This window comes from Nanorana parkeri, unplaced genomic scaffold (genome assembly GCF_000935625.1).
Source record: "Nanorana parkeri isolate BGI_ZX_2015 unplaced genomic scaffold, ASM93562v1 scaffold77, whole genome shotgun sequence".
NCBI classification, from domain to species: domain Eukaryota; kingdom Metazoa; phylum Chordata; class Amphibia; order Anura; family Dicroglossidae; genus Nanorana; species Nanorana parkeri.
The window spans coordinates 345,567-366,604 of record NW_017306345.1 but is presented as its reverse complement, the minus strand read 5'-3'; the positions used below and the strand labels follow the sequence as shown (position 1 = coordinate 366,604).

Here is a 21,038-nt window from a genome sequence, read left to right as displayed (position 1 = left end):
ATTTATGTAAACACTAGAGGTGCACCAAAATGCACATTTAAAAAACAAAACCGAAATTTAAAAAATGTCAGGCCGAAACCGAAAATTTTTTTATTTTAACTTTTTCCCATTTTTTCAAATATTTTATTTTTATTTACTTTTTGTAAACTTTTTAAATTTTTTTATATTTATTTTGATTAAATATTTTTATTTTTTACTTTACTTTTAGGGGCTCCGGGGGAAATATTGGGGGTCTAAACAGACCCCTGATATTTCCCTTTTAAAATAGAAAAAGAGATTGGGGGCACAGAGTCCCCAATCTCTTTTTCTGCACCCCAGTTATCAATGAACAGGAATCCCCTATGAGTGTTCCTGTTCATTTTTAACATGAGAGTATGTTTACTATAACCACAACTATGAATGAACAGGAGGAGATGTAGATCACTTCCCATTCATTCATAATTGAGGATATCGTAACCATACTCTGTCCTCAATTATGTACAAACACTCAGCGGTCACTGATATCTGGGTGTTTGCATTGGCTCTCCTTCCTGACATGCTGTCACAGGAGGCTGAGCGAGCGGTGCAGGAAGGAGAACTCAGCCTCCTGTGATGGCGCGGGGTGTCTCCGCCCACACACTGCTCTACCAATCTGTGACAGGAGGCTGAGCAGTGTGGGAGGAGAGACGCCGGCCGCTCACAGCCCTCTGTTTCTGCAGTGCTTGGCCGGCTGTCACAGTTTCTCCCTACTGGGACAAAGAGCAGCGCCCAGCGGGGAGGAGGGAATACACGGATTGTAGCTGAATATAAGGCTGGATTATGACCATAACTGGCAAAGAAATAGGACTGGTTTGTAGCAAAATGGACAGAGCAAATTCAGCTAACAAAAGCAGAGAAACACAATCATCTTTGGAAAATGAAGAGAAACAGCAGAGATACTGTTCTAGGGTCTGATTCGCCCTTTCAGTTTGCCCAATGGTCTGAGGATGATACGCAGAAGAAAAACTGCACCGTCTGGAATGAGAAGGTATCTTAACAAGTCCCAAACATTGGACTGACTTGCCCTTCTTCCGTATACAGGTTGTGCAGGAGTTTACGTAATTCTTCCAAAGTAGTGGAAGGGTTGAACCCCAATAGTTTTTTTTCCCTTTCACAATTTCTGTTGCAGATTTTCCTTCAATTTCTGTCTGAAGAAAAATGCTTCAGCAGGACCAAAAGTGAGGAAAACACATTATCCGCCATGCATATTTCAATATGTGATATATGTTATGAAACTGTTGTACTAATGAAGAAAACGCTGCAACATTATCTCAACAGTATAGTCACTTACTTCCAGAAATTGTGCACTGACTTTGAAGCTGGGTTCAGGCCGTTCATTTTCCTGAGCTGTAGATATTCTTTCCTGGATTGTGTTGAAGAGCTGTTGGACAGCACGGGGAATAATGCCAAGTTCAGTATCGCCCACCATAAGGTCAAAGCCACTACCCATTGTGTAAGTTTTCCCTGCGCCTGTCTGGAATTAAAAATAAAACATAGATGAATGAGTTAAACATTAAGGGCTTGTTCACACCATGTCCATACCATGTCCGGACCAGAACAGTTTGTTCCCGGACCAAAAAAGCATCCCAATGTATCGCTATGGTATGTCTGGCCTCTGTTTACACCAGCACAGTCCATTCCAGTCCAGACAAAAAATATACTGCTTGTCTTATTTTCTCTGGTACGGAACGTATTAGAATGCATGTAAACGCATAAAAACTGCACTGGAACACACTGGACTGCACCTGAAAGCCCATTTAAGCTAAAAAAACAACAACAACAAAAAAAGCACCAGAACCCGGCAAAATCGCAGCAAAAATGCACTGTACTGCATTAGCAGATCTGCTCCAGATCTGGTCTGGACATAGTGTGAACATAGCCTAAAAGTATAAGCAAAGAGAGTTAATATAATATAAAAAATAAGGAAACAAGTTAAAAGCACAAAACAATGCGGACTATGCTGCAGAAACACAAGATACATGGTAAAAATAACCAGATACTCTACCTTTGGGCAGTATGTGTGGTATGGCAGTAGTATGGACAGTGTCGTATAAATACAGACACACATTCACATACACATATAGGTTGAACTGGTCTTTATTCAACCTTACCTACTATGTTAATTTGTTACATTTAAAATAATATTTAAATATCTGAACTAAATACATGATTATACATGATATACATACATACATACATACCTGACCATATGCCAACACGGTTGCATTGTAACCCTGGAAGCATCCCTCCACCAAGCCGCGTACACAAGTGTCATAGATGTTAACTTGTTCGGTGTCCGTATCAAACACATAATCATAAGTGAAGGCCTTGTCTTTACCCAGAAGAACCTGGGGTTCTCCAGGATAAACCCAGGTACATATATGACATCCTTCTGCTTGTTCTTTACTGCTCTGAGGACGAATCCTGGTTAAGATAGAAAATAGAAGAATTGTATAAGTAACATGTAAAATGTTTATGCTTTATTGCGGTTGAGCTAACAACCTTTTTAATCGAACAGCAAGTCTGTCTTTAAGATTAACAGATATTTTGGCTGTAACTGGCTTCTTTATGAAGTTTAAAACAGTTCTTTCTGTTACTCTAACAAAAAAAGTGGGATTGTAGTATCAAAATCAAATGTAATTGCAGTACATAAAAACACACCCTTTTCCATTCATACATCAACTCCTTGAGACCATATTTTCAGCCATTATATCAACAGGCAGCTTGTTATCCTCTTGGTTTCTATTAATTTAATACCAAATCTACATAACCCTAACTCTGTTCTGCTGCATGACAGTCTATGGGTAACATAAATTTCTTTTTGTTGACTTTCTCCAGGGTAACAGAGAAACCTTGGAAAGCACCCTGTGGATGCATATGAGGGACATAGTGACTAATATCATAAGGGAGGAACTCACCAAAGCCTCAACCACCATTGCATCAGTGTGAAATCCTCGAGTTAGGTCATAATACTGCTTCACTGGAGGGAAGCATGGACGATACAGCTACAGTTCTTGAAGGGCACGAGCAAAACCTAGTATGCACATAGAAGGAACTAACACTCCTAAGTGACCAACTCGATTACTTCAAAATTCTGGCCCAGACAAGTAACCTCTATTTCCTGGGTCTCCCAAAGACTGTTAAAGCTCTACAGGGATCCATCATTGCTTTTTTCTAGATATTAGCCCCTGACCTGCCAGTGGAGCGACCTGAAATGCACAGGATCTGTAGGATCCTTTTAGACAATTGCCCATGAAAACCCCACCACAATGCCTTGAAATTCTCTTAATCTGTTCAGGTACACAGGCGCCGCTGTTATACACAATTTGCTTTGATGGTTTGAAATTAGTTTTAGTTAATATTGTTCAGTGCTGATATGTACCAAGGTCAAATGCACCCTCTGAGAGGCACCCTTCTTTGCACTCTAATTTTGGCAGCATGCATCCCTTTCAAATATAAGCACCTATGCTGTCCCAAGATCTTTTCACGATACTCTTTGGGGGCCACCGCCTTCCCTGGATTACTCTCCTCCCACAATCTCGTATGATCTTAGTCACTATGTCCCTCATTTGCATCAAGAGAGTGCTTAACAAGGTTTCTCTGTTACCCAAGAGAAAGTCAACAAAAAGGTTTTGGATGTCTTCAGAATCAGTCCTAGTGTCTAGAGGCAGAGTCCTTGTTAATGGTGTCCAGAGCTATCTGTGCTGGCGTGTGCCAATTGTATGGTGTGGTTTTATGTTGTACCCAATGTTTGCCTTTCAGCTGTAGGCTTATGCCAGCGGGTGCTGGAATGTCCAGTTAGCAAGTCGGCTAGAAATGGGAAATCTGTGGCCTTCTGGTCAACTAATGAAAGATAACTTGTGCCGAGCAGTGCTAGTATCCGACCATCTCTCACTGCTGCATGCATGCGATGCCTTGCATTTATTATAGTTATATATTATAATTTATTTTTGGTTTGATAATAGCTGTATATTGGAGAGGGGGAAAATGTATGAGAATGCAGGAATTAGGACTAATTTATTCAAAGACGAGCCAAAAACAATGGAACAAAAGTGGTATTATTGCCTGTAGCATACTTTTAATATCACACACACACGGTCTCTCTGTTTCTGGTATGTTTAGTATTTGGTCGCTGTATCCTATACTGTGTACTAGCCTTATGATATGGTCACATGACAGCCTCCTGTCAGCAGAGGGTGGGAGTAACAGAAAGCTCATGACATGTCCATTAGGGCAGATTAGTGCTCCCTTCTAAACACCGTACTGCTAACAATGATTGGCTTTTCTTATTTGGAGGAGTCTGTCAGAGGAACAGGTCCTGCTGGCTGCTGTATAGAAAAATTTGTGCTTGTGAGAGCCACTGTGACACAGCATTACCTTGTGTACTCTGTACTAAGAGTATTCTGTAGTCTGTACTAATGCTGTTTATCCATGGAGGAAAGGGTCTGTTAATTGACTGTACTATTAAGTAACTCAGTAGAATAAATAAACTGTTTTTTGAATTTTCCCTTTATCCTGCAGAATATGCAGTGTACAAATCATAACAAATCCAATAATAAAATTAAGGTGCACCTAGCATGTGATATAATATTCGTATCAAAGAACAGCTCTTTTTTTTAATATATAAATAACCTCTATGTGCCCCCTTTCCCCTCTAGTATACAAAACATCAGAACTCAGATGCAGCATGCTTTCCCTCTACATGCTAGGGGGTTTTGATCTAAAGGTACAGCTAGAAGTAAAGCAGAATGGGCTCCCTGGAGCTTCTAGCCATAATGTGCTAAAATGAAAGCTTGCCTGTAAATGAATCCCCTCCAGCGCTGCAATGTCCACAATCTCCTCCCTCGCCAGCGCTTCCATCTTTGCTCCAATATTCTTCCGGCTTCAGAGTCTCTGGCTTGGGCCCCAATAAAATAACTCCCACGCATGTGCATGGGTGTTACTATATCTCGGCAAGATTCCTGCTGAGCCTGTGCAATGACTGTGTGCGACTCAGTGTACAGAGACAATTGTATTCATGCTAAATAATGTAAAGGGTAAAAGTAACACATGTATTTATAGCCTTCTATAGAGAGGTTATAAATAACTATAAGTGTTACATTTACTAACCTGACACATATGCGCCAAGAAAAAACATGTCCGGAATGCGCAAGCGCATATGAGTATGGCGCGATAGTGTACTAACAGGCGTGAATCAATGGCAGTTAGAAATGCACACGTTCGTAAATGCTGAAATTCGCGGAAGTGCCGCCTTAGCATGCACATGTTAGTAAATCCTTTGTTGGTATATTTTAAAGGATTGCTGCATGATGTTAGATAGTATTGTATGGGATTGTGGAAAGGGAAATATCTTGCTTTTTGTAACCTATCTGCCATTTGAGTTTCAACTGCTTCCTTTTTAAAATCACTTTTAAAGAGTGGATATTATCCTGTAGGCTATGCTAATATCCATGTGGTATTCCTTGTGGCAGCCCAATGGATTAGGGGTTAGAACTGCTGCCCTGAGTACCGGGTCCAAATCCCAGCCCAGACACCATCATATGCTTGCGTGGGCCTACTCCAGGTATTCTGGTTACACACTCCAAAGACCAGCATATAGGATTGTGGAAAGGGAAATATCTTGCTTGTTGTAGCATTTCTGCCATTTGCTTTTCAATTGCTTCCTTTATCAAAGTAACTTTTACATAGTGGATTATACTCTGTAGGCTATAAAGAACAATATATACATAAAAATAATAAAGAAATTGCTTGAGGATTTACAATAGAATCGTTGCTGGATGATCCTATTGGACATTGTATAGTTCTTGGCATGTGTTTGGATATTTCAACTGCTTCCTTTTTCAAAGTAATTTTATTTAGCCCACTCTGTTGCGCATTCTTAAGTGCATGTTTTTTTGCCAAAAGCTATAGAATGTATCATTAGTATTTAACAGGGTGGTTGGATGTTATATATGTGTATATATTTTTTTTGTTGTTGTTGTTTTCATAATCATATAATGTCACTCTTTTGCCTTTTTCATGTATTTATAAATAGATGCATGCACATAAGCCTTTATTTGAAAATAATATCACAGCTCCTGTTAAAATATTCTATTTGTTACATTAGCCAATCTTTATTACTAAAGCTAATTTTTAGCCCTGTTCATGTGGTGTTGTGCAATGGTTTCATTTTAACATCCTTTTTCTGTGTGGAATATAACAAAGTAGCATGAACATTGCCCAGTTCATCCGTGCTAGGCCAACGTGCAGATTTTATTTGTTATTTTTTTTAGTTCATGTAATTATGCCTGTACATCAACAAACCTTTTTTTAAGATTTATAATAGTCACACCCCCAAACCAGTATAAAAAAATAAAACTATGAATATATAGATATGCTGAATATTCTGTATACTCCTTGAGGACAGCTTTGACAGCCTTTTCAGTGTGGAAACGATAAAATAAAAAAGTTTAGCATTCCATTAAAGGAGAACTATGGGGTAAGTGTTTATCCCCATAGTTCAAAGGGTCACGGGAGTACATAAAGTAGCACCCTTCCGTGACCCAAAGCTCAGTATATCGCGAGCTACAACTTGCGGTATACTGCCACCGCCACAGCCAGGACGGACCCCGACATTACTGTTGAGGTCCACCCTGCTGAGTGAGTGACAGCTGATTCTGCCTATCTAGGAGGCACAGCCAGCTGTACCCGCCCCCTCCCCGTCCGTTCCGCCAGTCAGCGCCGGAGGATCAGAGCAGGAGGGGGGGGGGGAATCCCTGCAGGGAGCCGTGAGTGACAGTCACATCTCTCTGCAGGGAGAAGTGAGTGAGGGACAGTATGTGTTCGCTCACATGTCGGCTCGGACTATGAGGTTGAGTGAAAATCACTCACCTCATAGTTTTCCTTTAAGCAGGGTAGGCATATTGGCAAATAATACTATATGAAAACACATTAGCAATGCGAGAGTCCATTTGGTTAAAATTATATAACATTATTACATTGAATTGCCCTGTAAAAAGAATTTTTGAACTGTCGATCCATCCACCAGCCTTGTGTTTTGAACACACATTTTTTGTTTTTTTCTCTCCTTGGGTTCCCCAGTTGTCTTTTTCAATATGAAAACACAAAAGAAATCCTACATACATATCCATAGCTGCCTACCATCAGATTGTGGGTTTTACAAAGGAATGGAAATTGGCAGCAGGTGAGGATAAATTGTTTGAACAAAAAAAAGAAACTATTACTATCATTGGCCATTTCAACATACTAGTGTCCTGGACCCCCCCCAAAATGAAAAACAACTAAAAATACCTCCAAGTCATACTAAAGGAACAAGGACAAGGCATGCGATGCTTTCCTAATTATGAGATGGTGAGGAGTGCACATTGGGAATAAAAACCTTGACATATAATGAAACCATCAAAACATTTTTGAACCAAAGCCACATCAGATAAGAACAAGATTTAACAATACAGTTCACAAATTTCCTATCTAGTTAGTTTCCTGCACACATACATGTCAGTCTGCATTTGAGCAAACCGGTCATGAACCATTGTAAACCTTACACAAAGATAGTTGGAGGCATGTAGAAAATTTTCCCCCCCCCCCCCCCCCCCACTGTGCTTTTCACTCACAATAATGTTACCACAGGACCGTGCATTCTATTGCATCTACAAATGCAGTGCATGCACTACATAGTTGTAATGCAACACAACGCATAGCACAAGTGTTGGCAGGAAGTGCATCCGGGATGCCATTGACATAAATGCAAAAACAATGCACTTCTTGCACTGAAAGACACGGCAGGTGCTTCCCCTGATCCCTCACACCCTCAGTGTGAACGCACAGTGGCATGGGTCACTCCAGCAACATGCCATAAATGCACAACATACCTGCCATGTGATGACAGTGCAGGAGGTGTGCTCACACCAGCAACATGCCATGAACGCACAACACACCTGCAATGTGATGACAATGCAGGTGTGTTCACACCAGCAACATGCCATGAACGCACAACACACCTGCCATGTGACGACAGTGCAGGAGCTGTGCTCACACCAGCAACATACCATGAACTCACAGTGGCCCGGGTCACTCCAGCAACATGCCATGTATACACAACACACCTGCCATGTGATGACAGTGCAGGAAATGTTTGGAACTGCCATTCATTTGGATAACAAACCAAAAGCGCCTCTCAGTTGCAATGCATGGCACGCACGTCCTCGGTGTATATGCACAGTGGGGCGGGTCACTCCAGCAACATGCCATGAACGCACAACACACCTGCCATGTGATGACAGTGCAGGATGTTTGATGCATGCTATTCATTCGACTGCAACCTTAAAGAAGCTCTCAATTACAGTGCACTTGGCCACACTGCACCTTGCACTACAGCAAATATCATGCATTTCTCTTTATTACATTTTTTTATCACGCTGCAATGCATGGTATTTCCAGTACTGTTCATGTAGTGTGTTGTGCGTTCATGGCATGATGCTGGAGTAGGGTTGCTACCTTTTCTTCCAGCAAGCCCCAAACACTCTAGTGATGCACGGACATTTTTTTGGGAGAATGAGTCGTGGCTTGTTCATATGTAAATGGCGCCACCCATTCATATGTAAATATCACAGATGAGACGATTTTCAGTGGGGGGTCAGTAGCCCCTATCTTAATTTTGGTTGCCCCTGTCTGCCTGACATCTTTTGTCTGGGTTTCAGCTGCCATGAAACCCGGGCACAGCATTCAAAACCCGGACTGTCCAGGTGAATCCTGGACAGGTGGCAACCCTATGCTGGAGTGAGCACACCTCCTGCACTGTCATCACGCGGCAGGTGTGTTGTGCGTTCATGGCATGTTGCTGGAGTGACCCAGGCCACTGTACATACACACTAAGTATGTGAGTGATCAGGAGCCGCACCTGCCATGCGTGCCTTGCATTGTGTGTGAGAGGCACTTTTGGATTGTCATTTGAATGAATGGCTGCAGACAACATTTCCTACACTGTTGTCACATGGCAGGTGTGTTGTGCAATGCCTTGCATGAATTGCATGGTGATGTTGTAAACCGGCCCGATGTAGAAACGTGACCATGTGCTCCTGTAGCAGGAATGTAGATATATAAGATTTCATTTGTGTATAAATCATTGTGATACCTAAAAATAAAAATTGTGAAGTACATTTTTATTGTTTTCCCTTTGTTATTGTAACGCCAGTTGTATTTTGAACAAATAATACAACATCAGATCATTAACAGTGGTAAAAAGAACAGCCTCCATAAGTAGAATCAGGAATATGAAAATATTGCTGACATGAAACAACTGTTTACTTTCATATATATTGGACTTTATTAAACTGTGGACAAAAAACCTGTTCATGCAATTACATATGCGTAAACATGCAATGCGTATGCATTTGATGTGCATGTTTAAGCTATTCACTACGAAATAGTGCTAACGGAGGGTGATCATGCTTTAGAAGGTGAAAATCCTGTGAACGGGAGCGCATGCAAGCGCAGTTGGCTTTTCCAGACCTCCACACACCAGTGGTTTGTCAGGTAAAGCTTTTTAAAATGTGTTTTTACTAAGGTGCTTTTTAAAATTTTTTTTTGTTAAAGGGTTACAATTCTAATCTATTCCTATTGTTGGTGTAAGTTTCCCATATGTGATTGCAGCTAAATACTCTTTTTAACCACTTCCAATGGGTTCACGTAAATGCACGTCATCCGCTGGAAGTGGTAATATGATGCAGCCGTGTTCTTGGTACCGTTTTAAACAGCAGACGATTGCTGTTTAAATACAAGTGATACGGCGTCTGTACAACTGCCGGATCACTTGTATGGTGCTGCGGCATGTGTGTGTGTGTGTCCTCTGCCACCGCCGATGCCGTAGTCGCCTTCCCGGGCTCTGTTGTCCCCTGTGCGAGCCCAGGACCGGCGTGGTCGGTTTACCCTGATGGATTGGAGGGAGATCTTCCAGCTGCTGATCTCTCCTCCAATCGCTGGACCCGGAAGTGATGTGTATTACATCACTTGCAGTGTCACTGGGCACATTCTCTGGCCTAGAGCCAGAAGAAGAAGCTGTGGAAGCAGATCTCTGCTTCATTAGCTTCTTTGGGGTCCCTAGATGACATTATGGGTCTGAAAGACCTCTGATGTCTCCTTAAAGAGGACCTGTCACATTATATTTGCTATTACATAGGGGGCTTGTTGAGTGTAAAAAAAAATTAAAAAAAATTGTAAAACTTAAAGTAACAGATTTTAAAAAAAGAAATGTTTTAAAGCCCCCGCCCCGACATGCACGCACATACAACGCAGACAAGCTTCGGATGTGCCTACGTGTAAAAACAAAAATGTTGACACACGCTACATATCGCCACGAGTGTCGGAGTGAGAGCAATAATTTTAGGGTCATCAATCACTGATACCACTAAACTGATGAGCGGTGAAAGCATTGAAAGCGTCGCCTATGGGTAATTTTGGTTATTGTAGTTGTTTGCGGTTTCACGGACGCACGCAATTTTAAGGCTTGACATGTTTGGTATCTATTTACCGAGTGTGACCCCATCTTTTATATTTTACAAAAAAATTGGGTATTATATTCTGTTTTTGTGCACTAAATTTAATTTTAGTGTATTTTATCTTAAAAATACTTGTTTGATAAACATTTGCGCAAATACCGTGCAACATAAAAAATTGCAGCTAGCATCTTTTTATTCTACAGGGCCTCTGCTTTCAGAACATATATAATTGTTTGGGGGTCTGAAGCTGTTTCCTAGCCAAAAATTCAGGTTTGATCATGTGTGTGCAAATGTAAGAAATTGCTCCGGGCAGCAAGTGGTTTAATTTCTCACATGTCATATAGCTTCATGCACATGCAATACGGCGCGCATGTACGTATATATGAAGCTATACAGCTTCTAGGCATGATGCCATTTCAGAATGCTCACGTTCGCTTCGTAAATACGCGCGTGTTTGCGTTAATAAATCAAGCCCTATATCTCTTCTGCAATAAAGGATTCTTACCTGCCAGCTCAAAATCGTCTTTACAATGTAAACTCAGCTGTGCATGCACAGCTCAGTGTAGAATTCCAGCATCTGCCGGTATGACTGAACTCCCGCACATGCGTGGGGGGGCCTCAACATCCTAGCGCGGTCAATCAATACAGGTTTGGGATCTCCAGTCACAAAGTATAGATGACTTGTGAGGATCCCCTTATAAATCTGTTTAAACACCAGCCTGTGCAGTTTATCTTGCCTTCCTCTCTCTCACCCTAATTCCTGGTTTGCAGGGGATTATGGGAAGCTAATATAAAGACTCCAGAAAAAAAAAACATTTTATTTTTTAATATTTGCTTGGGATTCCACTTTAACTTTTGCATTCTTTTTTTATTTAGATCTCAAAATGGCAATGTCCATTTCAATGGCCGGTTCTTTGCATACACAGGCTTCTACCATGCCTTTCTGGCCATGTTTGCATCTGCCTGTGCCACCCTTATTCATATCCAATCATTTTCTATCCATTCGGTCCTTCTCTTTTCTTCGATCCATTCGGTCCTTTTCTTTTCTCAGTGTCTTAGTGTAGTAAACGCCTTATTCATATTCTTCCTTGTGCTCAATCTAGATAGTTCATTCTTTGTATTATGCCTCCTCTCCCCTCCTGTGTTAGTTTCCATGGAAACAAAGCATGCACCACTCGCCTCAGATAGGACAGCTGATGGGGTACAGTGAAAATGAAGGTAGATCACACTACGAAAAAGAAATGCACACATGACTTGGGGAGGATATACTGCAAAATAAGAAGTAGAACTTGCCACTGGATATACTACACGAGTTTCTTGAGATATTACTGTGGCATCTTCTTAATCTGTACTTATGTTTAGAAGCCATTATTACAAAATTAAACATTTAAAGCAGGCCATACACTGTGATTTTTGTTCGTGAACCCTCTTTTGATTCGAGCTCAAATAGCCCATCAAGCACAGACAAATGTCGTTTCGATAATCATTCATTAGCAATACTAACTGAGCATGTGCAGTGTTTATGTTGCCATTTTTTTTCGTACGTAAACGCTACTAATCCATCGATTTTCGTACGATTCAAAAAACGTTTTTCAGCCTCACCCTTCGAGAAAATTCAGCCAGGAGTACAGTAAAAAAAATCCTTGGGTTCCCATCAACCGATCGATTATCGCCCGAAAGACCATTTGTGGACGATTCCCGAACAATAATGGATAGGTGTATGGGCATCTTTAGACAACAAAGCTTACTGCACTTAAATGATAGTATAGAAAAGTATGTGTGCATATCTTGTTTGTGTGCTGGCTACACAACACTGAAACTTTAAAGGAGAACTATGGGGTTAAGGCTTTTCCCCATAGTTCTCCTTAAGGTAACGGGAGGACACAAACTAGCGTCCTCCCGTCACACTAGGCTTTAAGGTAGTTTCATATTAAGGGCTTGTTCACACCATTGCGGTGCATTCATTGCAGTGTGGGAGGCGTGATGTCATTCATGTGAATGACCCCCAAATGCACCTTACCCCCTCAACCATGCTGCAACGCGCATTACTGCTTTTTTCATATGGAACCGCGTGCAACACATGGTATTGCGGTACCGTGCGCTGCGGCACGGTCAATCGCATTGCAGTCGGGAGGTGCGTTTGGGGTGCCATTCAAATGAATGGCAGTGCAAAGCATCTACCGCACTGATAAAACACGGTAGGTGTGTTGCACGGTAGGGTCCGTTAATTGCATGGAACCTTGCGATTATTGCACCGCAATGTTGTGAACAAGCCCTGAGTGTTAGTTCTCTGTCTATATCCCTGGTTTGACCCACAGTATCTAATGTTTTCAGAATGTATTGTGCTGTTTGTGTAAGTATCATATGCAGATAAAATAATTAGGAAAGCAAAATTACACATTGAATGTATTGTGTTCCTGTTAAAGAATCCCAGTGTAAGCAACATTTTTCTATGGTTTCTAATGATACAGTTGCTTAAATTTCTAAATATAACCTATTAGCAAGATTCTGAAGCTGGAAGGAATACGAATTTGCAAATTAGCTGATCTGTTAAACCAGACACCGAGAATAATTTGTTGTCTGTGTCTGCCCTGCATGCTAGATCATTGTGAGTCAGAAGCCATACTGCCCCCCTCCTTGTTGTACTATTGTTGGGCTTATTAAAAAAAACACTGTGTAATAACCCACATCAATGTGTTGGAATTCCTTTAGACTGGTACAAGATGGATTGTGACTGGCTGCTGAGGGTGCAGAGCAAACTTTGCAAGGGATACTGCTACAAGTTCACAATAATAAAGCTTTTATTGTTTTGACTTTAGGCTAGAGCTACACAGGAGATTTTTTATTAGCTTAGCCATGCTACTCTAATTGCTAGTAATTAAATAGTAGCAATTGATCTTTAAACAGATGGAATACATTTCTTCCGAAGGAGTAAGTGATCAATCTGGCATGATCGCACAATGCTCCATTCACATGCAATTAATCGTAAAAAGATGCTACAGCATGCTACTTGTAAAGCTTACTCCATTGGGGAGCCATGCGTTCCATCTGTTTAGTGATTAATTGTTACTCCTAGTATTAAATCACAAGCAAATATTATAGCTCAATGGAAGTACTAAAATTCTATAGCCTTAGACCCACTCAGATGACTAGGTATTGGTGACCTTATGAAGTCACGGGGACCCCATAAACACTGCTTGTTCTTGATCTGGTCTTTTGGTTTTTCTGAGAATACATTGACATTATGCTATTTCAGATATGTCTCATGCCTTCCAGCAGCCTCAGCAGGCTATAAAGAGAGGCGTTGAGGTAGCCACACTGAATAATGTAAGCTGCCCATCTGGCTTCTTTCCCCCCTGATGCTGACCCAAAATGGAGGGGGCATTTAAAAGTACATAAATATACCTGGGTTTGCCTGCTCCTAGGCAATATTATTAGTCAAGTTTAAATTCTAAGGAAAGGTTACAATTAAAGTGCAAATATAATGTTCTAATCTTAAAAATATATTACAACCAGTGCAAAACCTGAATTGCAAGCTATACTATATTACTGTCTCACAGATCATTCTGAGAAATGTTCATCCATAGACCTCTAATCGGTTGCCAGCAGTCTCATGAGTACCCATGGGCAGTTGCCACCATCCTTCCGGGAAGATTCCTGGGGAATGCAGAGCTGGTAAATCTCATGGGAACTGAATGGCAAGAGCATCTTCTTATGAGAAAATTCTCATCACTGCTCCTATTCTTCAGAATCTAGCTGGAACGAGCATGAGGTCACCCTTGACTAGGCGCCAAAGTTTCCACTTGGTGGGTGAGGTAAGTATGAACCCTAAATTGTTTCTATACAGTTATAATAGTAGGTGATTTGTAAAGAGGGAGAGTGCCGAGACAGTGCAAACGGACCTTGCATTTTACTGCAATGTCCACTTTAAAGTCCAAATCCTCTCGTATAAGCTTGGGGACTCTTGGCACACATTGTGACTGAGGCCTCAAAGTCTCTTCCCCTGCCATCTCACTAATTGCCAGTGCTCACAGTTAGCAGTCATTGATGGTTCCCATTTTTCTCTAATTGTTCTCTATATATTTAAAGGATTACAATGAGGCGAGTGAAAATCACTCAGCCTCATAGTTCTAGCCGACCTGTGACAATGAAACTGTCACAGGTCGGCTCAATAGATCGAGAAGTGAGCGAACACATACCGCCGCTCGCTCACTTCTCGATCCTGTCCCTGCAGAGAGCCGTGACTGTCACTCACGGCTCCCTGCAGGGATTCCCCCGCTCCGAACCTCCAGCGCTGACTGGCGAAACAGACGGGGGAGGGGGCGGGTACAGATGTTTCTGCCTCTAGATAGTCAGTGCCAGCTGTCACTCACGCAGCTGGGTGGATCCAGACAGTAATTTTGGGCGTCTCAGTATACCGCAAGCTGTACCTCGCGGTATACTGAGCTTTGGGTGACGGGAGGACGCTAGTTTGTGTCCTCCCGTTACCCTTAGGAGAACTATGGGGAAAAGCCCTGACCCCCTATTTCTCCTTTAAAGCAAGGGGATGTTGCCATTTGACACTACTTGTCACACACACAGGAATACAGCAGAGATTAGGCAGGTCAGTGTGAGAGTCAATAAAGACTGAGGATCCCCTGATCTACATTTAGCTCTGCTAGCCCGCAGCATAGCTAAATATAGAAACAAATATACCCACCCGATACTGCATGTCCCGGGCGTTGGCCGAAACTAATTCCATGTCCCCGGTGTGTGTATGTACTTATGTGTTTGTGTGCGTAAATATATATATAACCCGATATATATATATCTTGGTACTCCTCATGACAGCATACTATGGGTGAGCTCTGCCCATATGACACCTTAGTCATCTCATCTTTAAAGTTTTTTTGTACTATTGCTCTACAAGCCCTTCAATACTGGTGCCTCTTTAACATATTTCGATAATATGCTTAAAACTGCATTCTCTAATCTAGAGATATTGCTTTGTAAATGATGTTGCTGAATTTGTGCAGTACAGAGGGTTTTTAGGGTGCACTGTTGGTCACAGAGACATGGAGCAAATATGTATATGATGTACTCTCTCTTAAACAGTAACTTTACCCATATCTGTACAATAACAACAAACAAACATTTAGAAATGTTTAGACCTTTACTCCCTTTCACTAAAAATCACACCAGCATAGTAATTTAAAATCATCTTGTATTCATTAGTTAAACAAACTTGTTTGTCATTTATTTACAAATAGAGTTTATCTACTTCCTGCTCCAGTTTTGGCACAGATGATGTAATGTGCCAAAGTGCTGCATCTTGGGAAGGTTACATCAGCAGAGCATTGCTGGGAAATCTCATCTATAATCTCACGAGATTTCAGGGAAAGGCATTTTCCTCCCCTGAGATGATGTGCATGGTCACATGTCCTAGTCACATGTGCCAGAGTACCAGGAAGTAAAGTGAGATCTAGTAATCTGCCCTTAGCAAAAATGGCCACTATCAGAAGACTGGGAAAGAAAAGAGAAACAAGGAATGCAAATACAAAGCCGGCAGTTGTCTAGAAGTATGTGTTTGTAGACTGTCATTACTAAACATTTCTAAAGATGTGTTTGTTGTTATTTTAAAGATATGGGTAAAGTTCCTCTTTCAAAATGTCTATACAGGTGAATTAAAAACCTTACATTTAAATCTATTATTGGACCAATCATCATGATGCATGTTGTGTTTGTGTCTGGTTATACTGATAGATGGAGATGTTTCAGAGTCTCAGAGGTATTCTAAATATCCTGGAAGAAGGGTAAGTGCATTTTAAAAGAGATAATTAAATCCCACTCCCCTCCCCCATCCTCTAGGTAAAATAAAATCCTACTGCACTCAGTACCTCTATTGCTAAGAAACATGCCGCAAATGGACAGGTTATTGGCATTGGATGCATGGGAGGCACTGGTGTGGCACCTAAAATATTTGTCTGTTACTCAATGTAGAGCCTGGAATGTGCAATATTTGGTTCCTATAAACTGTATCTGAGTAAGTGACCTATTTTTTTTGTGTTTTCTGACTGACAAATACAGTAATACACAGTATGTCAGCACACATCTAGTACATGGCTCCTAATGGTGATATAGTGACTACTATAATCTGCCCGGTTTTCTGTATGGAGATCACAGTGGTTATTACAGGGCCACTGCATAGTTATCTACATAACAGTCTGGTCAGTAGAGGTCCTCTGGATTATATATTAGTATCCATAAGTATTTCTATATATGTGCTAGTAAAACTAAAAGAGTCTCTTTGGTTTGATTTAGTGTAAGAAAGTCACAAATTGGCCTCATTAGTGGTAGCTAGGTGCATAAGGGTTACCAGAACTGGATCTTTTTCATATACTGACTACCAAAACAATGTATAATTGCATATTAATCACCAGAATGTTTACTATATTTTGATTCATTTTTGAGGACATAACGTGCATTTAAACCCATAAAACAAAATGTTTACATATTGCAGTTAATAAAAGTTTCCCTTGAGATCGTCTTTAAAGTGTATTTCCACTCTTGCAGTCAAACTTGAGAAATCCCCCCTATATGTTTGTGTTCCCCTTCATACAGCATACCTAAAAATAATAATAAAACTATATTTGTTACTTTCAAAATGTGTCTGTGTAGCTGACCTTTGTAGCCAACCTTTGTAGCCTTTCTGTACAATTTTAAATTGAGAGGAAACTCTGGCTGTCCATCCCTGCCATAGATAGACTCGAGACACTGTCAGCTTCCTCTAATTAACATCAGGGGTGTGGAGATTTTTTTAAAAACTACATGTCCATGGACTAAAGCAGGAACCCAATCTACTTGTCCCTCATGACAATCTGCTTGTCCTGATACAAAAAATAACAAAATGTATTTTACTGTGCTAAGAAGCACTTCTCATTGGTGACCGCGCTGACCAACAAGTGCTCGCAATTTGCTGCACTGGATGGCATTGTGAGGTACAGATAGCACACCCCATATCGGCGGAGGGGAAGGACTTTTCACCAAAAGGTAAGTATGGGGGGTGGAGCCAGATTTGAGCAGGTCATTCCATCTTCCCAAATTACTTGGCAAACTGAACCTACCCTTTAATGCACATTGTGTGTTAGACAGTGCTGCTGGCACACAGTGAAATGGGGGCAGCACTCAACGCACACCCACAATGACCTACGCATGCTTTTATTTACATGCAGATCGTGGGGATGGCAGGGTTGGTTTTATTTTTTCTTTATTATTGTTTTCCTTTTTCAAATTTTGATTTATCTTATCTTTTACTTTTTTCATATTTTCTTTATTTTATTATGTTTAACTTTTTTTTAATCACTTTTATATATTTTATTTTATATATTTTTCTTATTTTTCTTTACATTTTTTTTTTCATTTTTTTAAATCAATTTACATTTTTTTTTCCCTTTTCACTTAACTTTATTCCTATCACACAGGAACTAACAAGCCCTTGTGTGATAGCATTTGGAGGTGACCTTTATTGAAGCTGTCACCTCCAATACAGGAGTTCTAGCACAGCACTGTGCTGGCTCTCCTGTGACAGCTGAGATGGAAATGCTGTGTGTACAGCGTTCCTGTCTCAATGTTCACATGGAGCAGAGCAGAGAACAGACGTTCTCCTCTCTGCTTCCCGCTCTCCACCCTGAAGGCATTTGCTGTCCCCCCCGAGAAGAGCAGAGCCAGAGGCAGCCGGCGGGGAGAGATGCAACCGGAGGTGGGGACGGACGAGCAGGCTTATTACAAGTGATCTCAGCGGCATTGCCGAGATCACTTGTACAAAACTAGCACTGGCTTCACCGCTCTACATTAAGCTCTGCTTGCCCAAAGCATGGCTAAATGTAGAAAAAAACTACCTGCCCAGTGCCCGCAACTGCATGTCTCGAGCGTCGGGCGATAGGAATACCACGCCCCTGAACATACAGTGATTTTAGATCTTTGACACTTTGTTAGGACAGTGTTCAAATCTAGATTACAACATGCAACAGATACTGAGATCTGCCAGCACAAGTTAATTAGGTTAAAGATTAACTCCTTGCATCCTAGAGGAACATTCAGTTTAGAGAAAAACCTTTCTCTCAAGAAGAGCAAGTGAAATAAAAGCAACAATTTTTTTTTTAGGTTATGCTTTGTAAATGGGAACAAATATAAAATAGGTGTTATCCCAATTTGGATGCAAAAGTGTATTTCCACTTTTGCAATCAAATTGAGAAAACCCAACTATATGTTTGATATATTTCTGGAGAAGGGCTGACTGCAAACTACTCTCAACAATTTCAGAGCAAGTCTGTCCCCGTACAAAAACTAGGTACACACTGAGTTTCCCCTCATTAACATAGAATGCAGAAGTCAAGCTTCTAGATCTTTAACCCTTTCTTAGGACAGGCCATTTTGAAATTAGTTTAGAAACAATAAAGAGATCTGCAGCAGAGTGGAGAGAGGGCTAATATATTGAATGTACTATAATTATTGTAAACATTAAAGCATTAAAGCTATTTGCTGAGTTTGGGTCACAGGATTGTATTAGAAAATGTACTCATTTGTACACGGGCGGACATTTTATAATTGTGAACAAAGAATCACTTATATTTAATGACTCGGACAATGCGTATTTTTTTCACATTAGTTTAATCTTTTTGTATGCACTGTTTAGTAATTCAAGTTCATCTTAGGCCATTCACAATTATAGGAGGTAATATATTATCACAAATAAAAAATGGGAGACGTTAAAAATATTAAATTGTAATTATAGTAAATATTAAGGATAATTCACAATATTTTCTAACTAGTGTGACTGGGGAGATTAGCCCTAATTTTAGATTAAGTTATGGATAGCATCGCCAGACTCTTATCAGAACCAGACAGGAGAGTGGTTTGGCTCTCCCAGACTTTACCTTATACTACTACGCTGTCACTCTTAATAGAGTATTGGACTGGACCTATCAGCTGGGGCGTAAACGGTGGGTCGATCTGGAATACTCCTTAGCTGGCCAGCCTTTATCGACGATACCTTGGATTCCACCAAATTATAGAGAGCTTCGGAGCTCTACTTCCCCACTGACTAGGTCCACTCTAACTATCTGGTCAAAAATATGCCCTCGACTACTAGGCCCCCATAACTCTCCTTTACTACCCCTGTGGGGTCACTTATTCTATCCCCCAGGCCACTTGGACAACAGCCTACGACACTGGTCTACTACTAAACTTCCCAAGCTACATGAGGTCATACAGGACTCTGGCCTTATTAGTTCACTGCAACAAATACAGAATAGGTTCGGTATTAGACCAGCTACACTATTTTGTCTCCTCTCGCCCCAAACCACTTAGATCTTTTAAAAACTTACATCCATTGGAGACCTTATTGTCACAAACTGATTCTCCATCACATGGTCTCTTGCAAATGTATAAAATATTGCTTTCCTCTCGGGCGCTCCAAGATCCGTTATATATATCACACTGTGAGGCAGACCTGGGTAACACCTTGATTGGTTCTCAGAAAAAGCGGCTACTTAGCCTTAACTCTGCATCTTCTATTAGTACTCATGTAGTAGAGGCCTCATTTAAGCTACTCGCAAGGTGGTACTATACACCGGATCGCCTTCATGCAATACACCCGTCCCATTCCTTGGAATGTTGGAGGGGATGTGGCTTTACAGGTACCCACGGGCATATATGGTGGTTTTGCCCTAAGATTAAACCCTTTTGGATACAAGTTACCCAACTTATCACCTTTATAACGGGGCAACCTGCCCCTATTGATCCCTGGGCCTGCTTATTACACCTGTCGGATGTATGACCGGTAAGATATATTAAATCCCTACTGCCGCATTTATTGAATGCTGCAAAGTTCCTTATTCCTAAATATTGGAATACCTCTACGATACCTACAATCACAGAATGGATATATAAAGTAGATTATCTATGTTTGATGGAGAAACTCACCCTGGCAAGACAGGAACGTATAACTTTGTTTGAAACCATTTGGTCACCGTGGAATGCCTTTAAAGCCACCTCCTTTCACTCGCAACTGGTTGGCTAAATAAATGTCATACTGGAATCCATGGATAAAATAATAATAATTAATAAGCTGGGCGTAAGACGCTCGTCTACAATTTGCCACCCAGAGTATTGGAGATTTGAAAACTGGCAGATATAACTTCGGAAGGCAATATTGTTTATATTATATGGGTTCCCGCACGAATATCCTACCGCAAACCCCCCCCTCCCCCCTCCCTCTTTCCCCCTTTTCTCTCTCCCTTCTATCTAGCTTACCAATTATGGAACTTCCTTCCCCTCTCATTTTTAGATCGATTTTTCTTGATTTTTTGTCTATAAGGTACAGAAGCACAAGTAAGGCAACCCTACTCGAGGATGAGTGGTAGAGAAATGTGTTTGTCTTATATTTGGTGCCACCACCTGAAACTGTATTTGTTTGGTCGAATAATTGTCTAATAATTATATATCAATAAAAATTTAATAATTAAAAAAAAAAGTTATGGATAT

The 21,038-nt window shown here is 40.9% G+C and overlaps 1 protein-coding gene across 1 annotated transcript in view; it reads right to left on the bottom strand.

The window, feature by feature from the left end:
- KIF21B (kinesin family member 21B) overlaps nucleotides 1-21,038 on the bottom strand; it is an 83,068-nt gene that overhangs the window by 56,077 nt on the left and 5,953 nt on the right. The window contains exons 2-3 of the mRNA XM_018576829.1: nucleotides 2,220-2,442; nucleotides 1,310-1,492 (exon numbers count right to left, since the gene is read on the bottom strand). Of these exons, the coding sequence (XP_018432331.1) occupies nucleotides 1,310-1,492; nucleotides 2,220-2,442 (406 nt within the window). The remainder of the gene's footprint in view (nucleotides 1-1,309; nucleotides 1,493-2,219; nucleotides 2,443-21,038) is intronic.